This window comes from Pagrus major, chromosome 12 (assembly GCF_040436345.1).
Source record: "Pagrus major chromosome 12, Pma_NU_1.0".
NCBI lineage: Eukaryota > Metazoa > Chordata > Actinopteri > Spariformes > Sparidae > Pagrus > Pagrus major.
In genome coordinates, this window is record NC_133226.1 from 28,975,622 (window position 1) to 28,989,367 (window position 13,746).

General features: G+C 49.4%; 1 protein-coding gene across 2 annotated transcripts; it reads right to left on the minus strand.

Annotated features, from left to right (window-relative positions):
• Positions 1–3,308: 3,308 nt before the first annotated feature.
• LOC141005784 (polypyrimidine tract-binding protein 3-like) lies at positions 3,309–12,916 on the minus strand. Of its 2 annotated transcripts, none has more exons than XM_073477814.1 (14): positions 12,817–12,916; positions 10,463–10,529; positions 10,209–10,375; positions 9,888–10,031; positions 9,598–9,753; positions 9,175–9,285; positions 8,682–8,838; positions 8,219–8,278; positions 7,374–7,486; positions 6,799–6,832; positions 6,424–6,516; positions 5,565–5,787; positions 5,399–5,476; positions 3,309–5,256 (listed from the first exon to the last, which is right to left on the minus strand). In XM_073477814.1, the coding sequence occupies exons 2-14, from the start codon at positions 10,485–10,487 to the stop codon at positions 5,124–5,126; spliced, it is 1,494 nt and encodes a 497-aa protein (XP_073333915.1). In that variant the 5' UTR covers positions 10,488–10,529; positions 12,817–12,916; the 3' UTR covers positions 3,309–5,123. The 2 variants fall into 2 exon arrangements, with proteins under 2 accessions (XP_073333915.1, XP_073333914.1); XM_073477813.1 differs by having other exon boundaries at positions 5,048–5,256; positions 10,463–10,526; positions 12,817–12,897.
• Positions 12,917–13,746: the final 830 nt, after the last annotated feature.

Consider the following 13,746-nt stretch of genomic DNA (forward strand, 5'->3'; position numbering starts at 1 on the left):
TGTGAAGGGTCAAACGATCTTCACCAACATATTCAGTATTTTTCCCGCCCACAACATCTGACTACACGTCACAATTAACAGCTTGAGTAATCTGAATTTGCAAAGTAACTAAAGTAATCAGATACATGTAGTGGAACAGTACTTGAGTAAACTGAACGTCATCACTGGTTGTTTGACATTTGATTTCTATGAATCGTGTCGGTGCTGATAAAACCTGTTCAGCCGATCCGTAGATTTAAGTTTTCTGCTGACACAAGTTTAAAATGTAACACATTACATCAACAGGTGTGTAACATGATACAGGAAGTAACTAAGTATTTATGATGTCACAGTACTTGTCACCTGTAACAGGTGTAGCTCTGACGTGACTCGCAGCGTGTTCTCAGTGTTGCGTAACATTAACACGCATCACGTGACGCGTTGGTTCAACACGTTGCAGCCAATCACTGACCAACAGCAACAAGGAGGACATATCAGAAAGGTTTTGCCATGCATGCTGGGAAACTCGCAAAGAGTAGGCGGAGCCTAAATCTTCACGTGGTTTGGATTGGTTCCACAGGGCGTGTGGTGTGATGGAGTCGGCGGGGCTATATGAGAAGCTGTACAGTCACATGTGATGTCAGTGTGTGATGTCACAGCGTGTGATGTCACATTGTGTGATGTCACAGCGTGTGATGTCACAGCGTGTGACGGAAACGTGAAGACATGAAACATCAACGTCAAAATGTGTTCGTGTTAACTGAAGATTACAAAACTGTGGAAAGCCATTAAAACAGGAAGTGATGTCAAAATGGAAGAATGAGTTGGTCCAATTAAAAGGCACGCAGACTTTGGCTTGGTTTGACCCCGCCCCCGACTGATCTCCAAGGCGACGTCATCACTGAAAATATTTAGGTTTCAGAAAAAGATGAAAGAAAAACTTCAAATTAAATCATTAAAAAAATGTTGCTGAACAAAAGAAACTGAATTTGTTTCCTGAAGGGTCCAAACACCACACAGCACCACGCAGCACCACGCAGCAGCAGCACCACACAGCACCACGCAGCACCACGCAGCAGCAGCACCACACAGCACCACGCAACACCACGCAGCACCACGCAGCACCACGCAGCAGCACCACGCAGCAGCACCACGCAGTACCACGCAGCACCACGCAGCACCACGCAGCAGCACCACACAGCAGCACCACGCAGCACCACGCAGCACCACGCAGCACCACGCAGCACCACAGCACCACGCAGCAGCACCACGCAGCACCACGCAGCACCACGCAGCAGCACCACGCAGCACCACGCAACACCACGCAGCAGCACCACGCAGCACCACAGCACCACGCAGCACCACGCAGCACCACGCAGCAGCACCACGCAGCACCACGCAACACCACGCAGCAGCACCACGCAGCAGCAGCACCACACAGCACCACGCAACACCACGCAGCACCACGCAGCACCACGCAGCAGCACCACGCAGCAGCACCACGCAGCACCACACAGCAGCACCACGCAGCACCACGCAGCAGCACCACGCAGCACCACGCAGCAGCACCACGCAGCAGCACCACGCAGCACCACGCAGTACCACGCAGCACCACGCAGCACCACGCAGCAGCACCACACAGCAGCACCACGCAGCACCACGCAGCACCACGCAGCACCACAGCACCACGCAGCAGCACCACGCAGCACCACGCAGCACCACGCAGCAGCACCACGCAGCACCACGCAACACCACGCAGCAGCACCACGCAGCACCACAGCACCACGCAGCAGCACCACGCAGCAGCACCACGCAGCACCACAGCACCACGCAGCAGCACCACGCAGCAGCACCACGCAGCACCACACAGCACCACGCAGCACCACGCAGCAGCACCACGCAGCACCACGCAGCACCACACAGCAGCACCACGCAGCACCACGCAGCACCACGCAGCACCACGCAGCAGCACCACGCAGCAGCACCACGCAGCACCACACAGCACCACGCAGCAGCACCAGGCAACACCACGCAGCAGCACCACGCAGCACCACGCAGCACCACGCAGCACCACGCAGCAGCACCACGCAGCACCACGCAGCACCACGCAGCACCACGCAGCACCACGCAGCACCACGCAGCAGCACCACGCAGCAGCACCACGCAGCACCACACAGCACCACGCAGCAGCACCAGGCAACACCACGCAGCAGCACCAGGCAACACCACGCAGCAGCACCACGCAGCAGCACCACGCAGCAGCACCAGGCAGCACCACGCAGCAGCACCACGCAGCAGCACCAGGCAACACCACGCAGCACCAGGCAGCACCACGCAACAGCACCACGCAGCAGCACGCAGCAGCACCACGCAGCAGCACGAGCCTCGCTTCAGATTTTAATCCCTCAAATCTTTTCATGAAATCAGCTGCGGAGGGTCAGAAGGCAGACGGGGAATCAGCAGCTTCCTGTTTCTGTGGCTTTTCTCCTGAAAATCATCGACACGGAAAATCCAAACAAAACTCAAACAAATTCAAACAATAATTCAAACAATAATTCAAACAATAATTCAAACAATAATTCAAACAATAATTCAAACAATAATTCCTGAAAGTTTCTTTAATGGAGCAAAAATCATAAAAACAAGAGATTTGAATTAAATATATTTTAATAAAAAAAAAGAAGATGGGACATTTGAAGATCAACCAATCACAGCTCAGCTTGACACACACGCACACTCACACACACTCACACACAGATATACAGTATACATACACACACGTATAAATACACACACCCAGGTACGACAGGTGGGCGGGACGTCAAAGCGTTACCTGTTTCATGTTGTACAGTATAAATACATTCATGATTTAAAAAACCTTCCCAAAATATATAACAAATATACCAACAGTACGACAATTACCAAAAAATCATTTTTAACTAAGTGAAAAAATTCTACAAAAAAATCCAAAGTCAGATCGACTCGACCCGCCACCGAACCTCGACCCAAACACCACGTAAAAAATCAAAACCAGCAGAATAATTCAGAAAAATAAGGCACAGAAGAAGGTTGAGACCGCAGCCACTGAAACTCCTACAACAGTACTAATAATAATAATAATAATAATAACAACAATAATAATAATAATAATAATATAATGATATCAGCGTGGAGCTGATGGTGAAGCTTCATCAGTGAAAATGTTTTGTCTTCATTAGAAGTTTAGAATTTAAAACATAATTAAATCAATGAGCTGCAGATTAAAGAGACTGATTGTTCAAAATAATCTTAATCAATAACTTCAGACTGAATTTTAATTCGACTTCTGATTTGTGTTGATTTTGAGAAAAAAGCAGTTTTATTTTGAAAATCTTTGTAACTTTAAAAACAAGTTGTTGTTGTTTTAATTTAACATTCAGACAAAAAAGTTCGACTCACATCAGCTGGACTCCACGGCCCACAATGCATTGCTACCGGGCGCTCAGGAATGTGCTCTGTAACCATGGCGACGCCCTGTGTCATTGTCTGCACCTGTGATGTCAGAGCGTGTGTAGGCACAGAAAGCTCGGTGGTGTCGGGGCTCTCCCATTGGTCCCTTTGTTCCTACCGCAAACCAATCAGAAGCCCTGAAATGTGGTTGGTTGGTCAGCTCCAAAGGTCAAAGGTCAGAGAGAGGTCGGAGGGAAAAACAGCCAACAGGTCCAGAAGACTCGGGGGTCAGATGGTGGACTTGGAGACTTGGGGGTCAGATGGTGGACTTGGAGACTTGGGGGTCAGATGGTGGACTTGGAGAAGGAGACTCGGGGGTCAGATGGTGGACTTGGAGAAGGAGACTCGAGGGTCAGATGGTGGACTTGGAGAAGGAGACTCGAGGGTCAGATGGTGGACTTGGAAAGGGGGCTCGAGGGTCAGATGGTGGACTTGGAGTCTCGGGGGTCAGATGATGGACTTGGAGAAGGAGACTCGGGGGTCAGATGGTGGACTTGGAGAAGGAGACTCGAGGGTCAGATGGTGGACTTGGAGAAGGAGACTCGAGGGTCAGATGGTGGACTTGGAGAAGGAGACTCGAGGGTCAGATGGTGGACTTGGAGAAGGAGACTCGAGGGTCAGATGGTGGACTTGGAGTCTCGGGGGTCAGATGGTGGACTTGGAGAAGGAGACTCGAGGGTCAGATGGTGGACTTGGAGAAGGAGTCTCGGGGGTCAGATGGTGGACTTGGAGTCTCGGGGGTCAGATGGTGGACTTGGAGAAGGAGACTCGAGGGTCAGATGGTGGACTTGGAGAAGGAGACTCGAGGGTCAGATGGTGGACTTGGAGTCTCGGGGGTCAGATGGTGGACTTGGAGAAGGAGACTCGGGGGTCAGATGGTGGACTTGGAGAAGGAGACTCGAGGGTCAGATGGTGGACTTGGAGAAGGAGACTCGAGGGTCAGATGGTGGACTTGGAGAAGGAGACTCGAGGGTCAGATGGTGGACTTGGAGTCTCGGGGGTCAGATGGTGGACTTGGAGAAGGAGACTCGAGGGTCAGATGGTGGACTTGGAGAAGGAGTCTCGGGGGTCAGATGGTGGACTTGGAGTCTCGGGGGTCAGATGGTGGACTTGGAGAAGGAGACTCGAGGGTCAGATGGTGGACTTGGAGAAGGAGACTCGAGGGTCAGATGGTGGACTTGGAGACTCGAGGGTCAGATGGTGGACTTGGAGAAGGAGACTCGAGGGTCAGATGGTGGACTTGGAGAAGGAGACTCGAGGGTCAGATGGTGGACTTGGAGAAGGAGACTCGAGGGTCAGATGGTGGACTTGGAGTCTCGAGGGTCAGATGGTGGACTTGGAGAAGGAGACTCGGGGGTCAGATGGTGGACTTGGAGAAGGAGACTCGGGGGTCAGATGGTGGACTTGGAGACTCGAGGGTCAGATGGTGGACTTGGAGAAGGAGTCTCGAGGGTCAGATGGTGGACTTGGAGACTCGGGGGTCAGATGGTGGACTTGGAGACTCGAGGGTCAGATGGTGGACTTGGAGAAGGAGACTCGGGGGTCAGATGGTGGACTTGGAGACTCGAGGGTCAGATGGTGGACTTGGAGACTCGAGGGTCAGATGGTGGACTTGGAGACTCGGGGGTCAGATGGTGGACTTGGAGACTCGAGGGTCAGATGGTGGACTTGGAGAAGGAGACTCGGAGGTGCTGGTTGTGGTCCAGCTGGTGGTCGTGCAGAGCGATCAGAGCCTCGATGGCCTCCTCCACCGACGCCAGCTGCATCAGAGCCATCTTCCTGTCCTTCCTGTGACAGCAGGGGAAGTGACATCATCAACACGAGACCAAAGGAGGGAGGGGCACAGACAGAAGGAGTGGCGGCCATGTTGCGTTATGATTCTGAAGCTAACTTTAGCCGGAGCCCTGACGGACTGTTCAGATTTACTCACTGGAAGAACTTGAAGGCTTTGACTGTGAAGCCGCTGGAGGAGAAGACGTCCTTCAGGTCGTCCTCGCTGACCGCCGAGCTGCGACACACAAACATTCAGACATTCACACGGATGAGCTCATTAATATGAAGACAGATCAGCTGACTCCGTCACATGGCGGTCTTACGGGATGTTGGACAGGTGCAGCGTCGCTGACGGGGGGAAGATGTTGTTAAAATTTTTGGATCCGGGTTTTTTGAAGCGGTGGAGGGCGGAGCCTGAGAAGTCCTGAGTCAGCGCCTGTTCTTCTTGCCCCGCCCCCCCGCGGGGCAGCTGCACCACTGGGTGTTTGGACAGCATCACCCGAATCATGTTACCATGGAGACGCTGACCGTTCAGGTGACTCATCGCTGTGGGAACAGAAAGGAGTGACAGGAGTGTTCGGGTCAAACAAACGGGTCAAAGAATTCAACTTTAAATATAAAACATCAAACTGTCGAGTTCTTCTTGTTCTATCGACACAGATCATCAGGTGAGCGTCATTAATCCACATCCATATGGATCCGTGATCAGGTAAACGGACCTGCCGTGTTCTGTCACATCAGTCGTCACAGTGAACTAACTTTTGATTGGACGACAACATAAAACAGCTGATCTGTTCTGATCTGTTCTGTTCTGGTCTGATCTGATCTGTTCTGATCTGTTCTGATCTGTTCTGATCTGTTCTGATCTGTTCTGTTCTGGTCTGATCTGATCTGTTCTGATCTGTTCTGGTCTGATCTGATCTGTTCTGGTCTGATCTGATCTGTTCTGATCTGTTCTGATCTGTTCTGATCTGTTCTGTTCTGGTCTGGTCTGGTCTGGTCTGGTCTGTTCTGGTCTGGTCTGGTCTGGTCTGGTCTGGTCTGTTCTGTTCTGTTCTGTTCTGGTCTGGTCTGTTCTGTTCTGTTCTGTTCTGTTCTGGTCTGGTCTGTTCTGTTCTGGTCTGGTCTGGTCTGGTCTGGTCTGGTCTGGTGTGAGGGTGAATAAATGAAAACGAGTCGGACCGAGCTGAGCCTGCGTGCCGTCGCTCATCTGGACCAGAGCGTTTTCCTTCTTGTTGAAGAGGATTTTCACTCTCTGAACGTCCCCGTACACACCTGAAACACACAACAACAACAACAACAACAACAACAACACATTAAATCCACTCAGAATCTGAACTTCATTCATAATTTTCTGCTGTTCATTTATATTTCTGTACGTTTTATTTCACGTCTCTGAGTTTAGTTTCAGATCTTCGTCTGCAGGAGCAGGAAGGAAGTTCTGGTCACTTTATATTTTAAACACACGTCATAAAAGTTCATGTTAATCAACATTAATGTTATTAATGTTATTAACGTGGTTCTGTCTCACGTTAACGACGTCTGAATGTTTCTCACCGAACAGGATGAAGAGGCAGTGAGGTGAGACGGTCTGCAGAGACAAACAGGTTCATACAGTTAGTGAGAGAGCAGCACTCTGATTGGTCGGTTGCTGTGTGACTGTGGCTGTGTCTCAGTTCAGGGGCTGCAGCCTTCACAGGAGCATTTAAAGGCCAATTACGTCACAACGCTGCACGAAGGCCGTCCCGATTGGAAGGCTCCTTCAAATGCAGCCTTCTCGTCCCTCTTGTTGGAGGACGCACCGCTACTGTCCTTCACAGCCTCACATATCCCAAGATCCTTTGCGTGCCCGAAACAGAAGAAAGAAAGAAGGAAAATGGCGACATCAAGTGGTGTAGATCGTCACTTTCGCGGGCCTGGGCGGCAGAAATCATGACGTAAGGGTAAGGGGCGGGAACATCTGGTGACGCAACCAGGAAATGCTCCGAAGGCGAGACTGTCCCATTAACAATGGTGGACGCGGCACCTTCGGGTAGGTACCTTCGAAGGACTCGCCTTCAGAGGCTGCAAAGGCCGCGTCCTTGAAGGATGCAGCCCCTGAATTGAGACACAGCTTGTGTGTGACCTCTGACCTCTGGGTTCAGGTTGGACACCAGCAGCACAGAGTGGACAGCAGGAGGTGCCACCTGCATGGAGACGCGAGGAGGAGACACCAACGAGCCGGGGACGGCCGCCATCGACAGGCCTGAGGACGAAAACTTTATTTAAAACAGAGACAGAACGGGGGACATAACAGAGATACTGACACAATAAAACTTTATTTAAACACTGTGTGGACGACTGCTCTGTAGGGCAGGATGGTGTTTGGACCGTGGCTGCTGAGGAGGCTGCAGCTCTCTGTGTTCTGATGGTCTGGACCTCCTGTCGTCTTCAGGCTCCTTTACTAAACCAGCCGTCAGCTTGTTGGTCAGACTGAGCTGAGGTCAGCAAACATCCTGATGCAGCTTCTGATTCTCCGGCTGTGCAGACGGAGTGGAGGACAGTGGATATGACATCCGCTGTGGATCTGTTGGTTCTGAGAGTGTACTGGTGAGGGTCCGGGCTGCAGGGGTGTTGTCTCACATTGATCTGGATCCACGGGGCGTCATGAAGACTCGACACAGCAGACGTTCAGAAGAGGAACGATGGAGGCAGGAGGGAACCGTCATGATGACATCAGCCGGCTGATCGGATCATGTTTTCAGTACAGGGTCAGTAAATCATCTGGACCAGCATCATCTCTGCTCTCAGCAGACTTCACAGCCGAGTCTGTGTTGAGGGGATCCAAGGTTCTGTAGTCTGTGATGTTCTGGATCTCCTGCTGGTACCGAGGTCCACTCCGGTCTCTGCTGATGTCTCGTCTTTGTCTCCTCATCAGCTGACTGAACTCTGGACTCCTGTAAACATGAAACACTGCGAGGAACAGAGGAGCTCTCACCTGAGTGTTGGTGGAAGGTCGGTGGGAAAGCTGACGCCCCGTATGGAGGGAGAGCTACACCTGTAACACACACACACACACACGCAGGCACGCACACACACACACACACGCACACACACAGATTGAATCATTAAAACGTACAGATGTAAAGATTTAACAACATGTAAATCTGTTGCTAGGAAACATCTGTCCAATCAGTTATGTAAACAGGAAGTCACTGGCGCATCACAAGCTAGCAGAACTCCCAGAATGCAACATTTACAGCAGACCAGATGATTCATTAACGTTAACGATCTTCAGGGTTTTCTCCGGAGCTGATGATGAAATAAACTAACGAGGGAGACGTGTCCCCGTCTTCTCATCTCTGCTGAGTGTTGCACATGCTCAGTACAGATGAGCTAGCGACAGTCCCCAGTGTTCAGTATGTTTAGTTAGCTTTAGCATTAGCATGAGCCGGTCTTACTGAAGGCGGCGGCGGGGTCCAGCTCTCCTGTCGGCAGGTCGGCTCTGGTGAAGTCGCGGCTCTTGTCGTTGTTGTACTTCACATTGAGCGCGCTCAGTTTGGAGAAGTCGATCCTCAGCGTGCAGCAGCCGTTATAGATGTTCTGACCGTCCAGAGACTGAGACACACAAGACTGACAGCTGTTATCTGATTGGACCAGAGCTGCGTGAGTGACTCTGGACTGGAGCTGTGACTGGTGGATTTTATCAGCCGTCCAGAGCCGCTCATGAGCTCTGCTCTACTGAAACACTGTCAGAGTGTGAACACTTATGAATAGCATCTATACTTCTACATCTACACTTTTACATTCAGCAGACACTTTTGTCCAAAGCGACCTACAATAAGTACATTTGTCACAGAATGAAACAACAGAAACAGTTTTCAAGCCTCGTCTGAGCACAGTAGCTGCTTTTATGTGTGTGTGAGAGAGAGAGAAAGTGTGCACGTGACTCACAGCCTTGGCGTGCTGAGCGTGCACAGCGTCACTGAACTGCAGCAGAGCCTGAAACTGGTTGTTTCTGGTGAACGTGATGATTTTCAACACGGAGCCGAACTTACTGAAGATCTGCAGACAGCACGGGACTTTAGTTATTAACAATGAAACACAGCAGCACAACAACACAACAACACAACAGTACAACAACACAACAACACAACAACACAACAGCACAACAACACAACAACACAAACCCGAAGAGCTCAAACATCATCATGAAGAACTCAACAGTACCGGGACGCTTGAGCGTCGTGTTGAAATGAAGTCCACTACAATAATACTACAATAATACCACAATAATACCACAATAATACTACAATAATACCACAATAATACTACAATAATACTATAGTCATAATAAAGGAGCGAGTGCTGAGCGACCTGCTGCAGGACCTCCAGCGTCACCGGGTAAAATAAATTCTCCACGATGATTCTCAGGACGGGACTCTGACCCGGAGCTAAGCCACGACCCTCTCCTCCGGACGCCATGTTCCCAGAATGCACTGCTGCTGCACTGATGGCCTGCAGCGCCACTCTCTGTCGACAAACAAACAAATAAACCTTAAAGATGTGTTGAAGGATTCAGTGACATCTAGTGGTGAAGCTGCAGACTGCAACCGACTGAAAAAACAGTCTGATGAAGTGGGCGGGGCGGAGCCACTGCTGCTCACCTGATTGGTCAGGTTGTCGGTCTTGAGCTCGCGGTGGGTGGAGTACTGAATGAAGATTGGCTGGTTCCTGATGGTGGGCGGGGCTGAAGTGTAGTAGTTCACCATGGTAACAGCCGCTTCCTCCGACGCCATTTCTAAAAATCCCTGAAAGACATTTACATTTTATACGACTGTAAGTAATCAAAGGCAGTCGGTGAATAAATGAGACAGTTAATCTGATGAGATAAACATTTCAAATGTTTGTAACTTTAAAGTTCACGATGTTAGCATACATGCTCAGTGTGTGAGCATTAGCAGTTAGCATTAGCCGTTAGCACTGACCTGGTTTTTGGCCTTCAGCGTGATCAGCTTACTAACTCGGCCGAAAGGAAGTGCTAGAGCGAGCACTTCCTGTTCAGAGACGTCAGCAGGAAGCTGACGCAGGTGAAGGACTCGAGATGGGACGCACTGAGCACGCTCAGAAACACACAGCCTATCAGTGCCATCCACTGTGGACGAATAATCACTGGTTACTGGGGGGGGGGGGGGGGGGGGGGGGTGTTTACTGACAGTGATGGGGAGAGAGGAGGTCTCACCTGTGGACAGGTTGGAGGTGCTCATGTTCGCAGAGCAGCTGATGGAGGAAGGAAACACTGATTCCTGCTGAGACAGAAACATGACGCTCAGTCAGTGTGTGTGTGTGCGTGTGTGTGTGTGTGTGTGTGTGTGTGTGTGTGTGTGTGTTACACAAACAGTTCAGTGTGAGGGTCAAAGATTTACAATGAAATAAAAAGACGTGTGACTATAAAATAAATGAAATCAGAGTTTGTTTGATAATTAAGACATTTAATTATTAAGTTATTTCAGTTTGATCATCTGAAGGACCGATCGATTATCAGAACGGGTCGCTGACAACTGTTTTGTTTGATCGACTCGTCGTTTCAGGTCTGACTCGTTTCAGGTCTGAACTCTGTCGATCGACTCGTTGTTTCAGGTCTGACTCGTTTCAGGTCTGACTCTGTCGATCGACTCGTCGTTTCAGGTCTGACTCGTTTCAGGTCTGAACTCTGTCGATCGACTCGTTGTTTCAGGTCTGACTCGTTTCAGGTCTGACTCTGTCGATCGACTCGTCGTTTCAGGTCTGACTCGTTTCAGGTCTGAACTCTGTCGATCGACTCGTTGTTTCAGGTCTGACTCGTTTCAGGTCTGACTCTGTCGATCGACTCGTTGTTTCAGGTCTGACTCGTTTCAGGTCTGACTCTGTCGATCGACTCGTCGTTTCAGGTCTGACTCTGTCGATCGACTCGTCGTTTCAGGTCTGACTCGTTTCAGGTCTGACTCTGTCCATCGACTCGTTTCAGGTGTGACTCGTTGTTTCAGGTCTGACTCGTTTCAGGTCTGACTCTGTCCATCGACTCGTTTCAGGTGTGACTCGTTTCAGGTGTGACTGTGTTGATCGACTCGTCGTTTCAGGTCTGACTCTGTCGATCGACTCGTTTCAGGTGTGACTCGTTGTTTCAGGTGTGACTCTGTCGATTGACTCGTCATTTCAGGTCTGACTCGTTTCAGGTCTGACTCATTGTTTCAGGTCTGATTCTGTCGATTGACTCGTCATTTCAGGTCTGACTCGTTGTTTCAGGTCTGAACTCTGTCGATCGACTCGTCGTTTCAGGTCTGACTCATTGTTTCAGGTCTGACTCTGTCGATTGACTCGTCATTTCAGGTCTGACTCGTTTCAGGTCTGACTCATTGTTTCAGGTCTGATTCTGTCGATTGACTCGTCATTTCAGGTCTGACTCGTTGTTTCAGGTCTGAACTCTGTCGATCGACTCGTCATTTCAGGTCTGACTCATTGTTTCAGGTCTGAACTCTGTCGATCGACTCGTCGTTTCAGGTCTGACTCATTGTTTCAGGTCTGACTCTGTCGATTGACTCGTCATTTCAGGTCTGACTCGTTGTTTCAGGTCTGACTCATCGTTTCAGGTCTGACTCTGTCCATCGACTCGTTGTTTCAGGTGTGACTCGTTTCAGGTGTGACTCGTTGTTTCAGGTGTGACTCGTTTCAGGTCTGACTGTGTTGATCGACTCGTCGTTTCAGGTCTGAACTCTGTCGATCGACTCGTCATTTCAGGTCTGACTCATCGTTTCAGGTCTGACTCGTTTCAGGTCTGACTCTGTCCATCGACTCGTTGTTTCAGGTCTGACTCGTTTCAGGTGTGACTCGTTGTTTCAGGTGTGACTCGTTTCAGGTGTGACTCGTTGTTTCAGGTCTGAACTCTGTCGATCGACTCGTTGTTTCAGGTGTGACTCGTTGTTTCAGGTGTGACTCGTTGTTTCAGGTGTGACTAGTTGTTTCAGGTGTGACTCGTTGTTTCAGGTGTGACTCGTTGTTTCAGGTGTGACTCGTTGTTTCAGGTCTGACTCGTTGTTTCAGGTGTGACTCGTTGTTTCAGGTGTGACTCGTTGTTTCAGGTGTGACTCGTTGTTTCAGGTCTGTCTGTGCTGGTGGACTCGGACGTGTTCGTGTTTCTGCCTCATCATCACTAAACGTCTCGGCGGACATTTTACAAACAGAGCGAGTGAAATGAAACAAGTCGCCACGCTTCTTGTTGACAGTCTGCTCTCTGTGCACACACAGTTCTCGCGGGACTTCCGCCGCTGAATCGTCACCGTTCGCTCGCGACACTTTCAATCAAAACAAAACCAGAAAAAAAGGACCACGAGCGACAAACAGCGCGCGAGCGGCGGGAAAATGGAACGTAGAGACGAGCAGAGACGGCTCTGTGGCGGGAAATGTTTCAGTAAACAAGTAAACAACAACAAACATGAGCGAGGGACTGACGCCAGAGGCTCGCGCAGGTGCGGCTCAGTCACCAAGGAAACGCGAGGGAGGAAGGAAGGAAAACAACGGCGGGATGTCGGAAAGGTCCGGGATGTTTCCCGCGCTCACCCGTCCATGGTCCGCGAGGAGGAAGAGGAGGAAGAAGAGGAGGAAGAGTTGTTTTGGTCCGCGAGCCCACCGCACCGCACCGCACCGCAGCCACCATGGAGAACAACGAGCTCACTTCCCGTTTGGTGACGTCACGGGAGAACATGGCGGCTCGCGCGGACACGCCTCAGATCCGATCGATAATAATCAATAAAATAGTGTTTGTTGTTTTATTTTCCTGTTTGTGTCCACAGACAGTTCGATTATTCACTTATTGATCCGTGATCAGGACTTCAGTTTGTCTCCTCAGTGAGGCTGTGATATGATGTTATTATATTTTATTATTATTATTGTTGTTGTTATTATTATAATATTATTATTATTATTGTTATTATAATATTAATATTATACACAGCACAATGACACACTGACTTTAACAAAACTTCACTGAGAGAAGTAATCACAGAATCATTTAAACATGAAATCGATCTTTAACATTTGAACTTTATAGTTTATTTAATAAATGTACTTTAATTCAAAGTAAATGTAGCAAATGAACAGAACCGCTGCTGTACTTTATAACTTATAGAGTACAACAGTTATAAAGTATAACAGTTATACTTTATAACTGAAGCAGCACGATGTAGATACATAATCAATAATCCACCTGCTTGTTTTTATGACTGAATAAACAAACTGACCTTAAAGGAGTTTCACTTTGTTAATATGTGGCGGACCCTGCCATCGTTCTACCTTCAAACAGTGTTCTGGGACCTTATTTCCTCTGAGAACAGCTGGTTTATTCACTGCTGGAGACAGTTTGTATTATTACCTCATTAATATTGTAAATATTAAAGTTCTCAGTTTGTTCTCTGAACGACAAAGAGCTGCTTTAAAGTTAATGTTACAAAACACTTGTGACTTTTGTTACAATGATCAAAGAAAAGTCAC

Bases quoted from the DNA above. Each gene is read 5' to 3' on its own strand.
- LOC141005784 (XM_073477814.1), bottom strand. From the start codon at position 10,487: ATGAGCACCTCCAACCTGTCCACAG. The intron at 10,032-10,208 runs GTCAGTGCTAAC...AATGTCTTTCAG, and splicing joins CGCTGAAGGCCAAAAACCAG to GGATTTTTAGAAATGGCGTC. The intron at 5,257-5,398 runs GTGAGTAAATCT...CTGCTGTCACAG, and splicing joins AAAGCCTTCAAGTTCTTCCA to GAAGGACAGGAAGATGGCTC.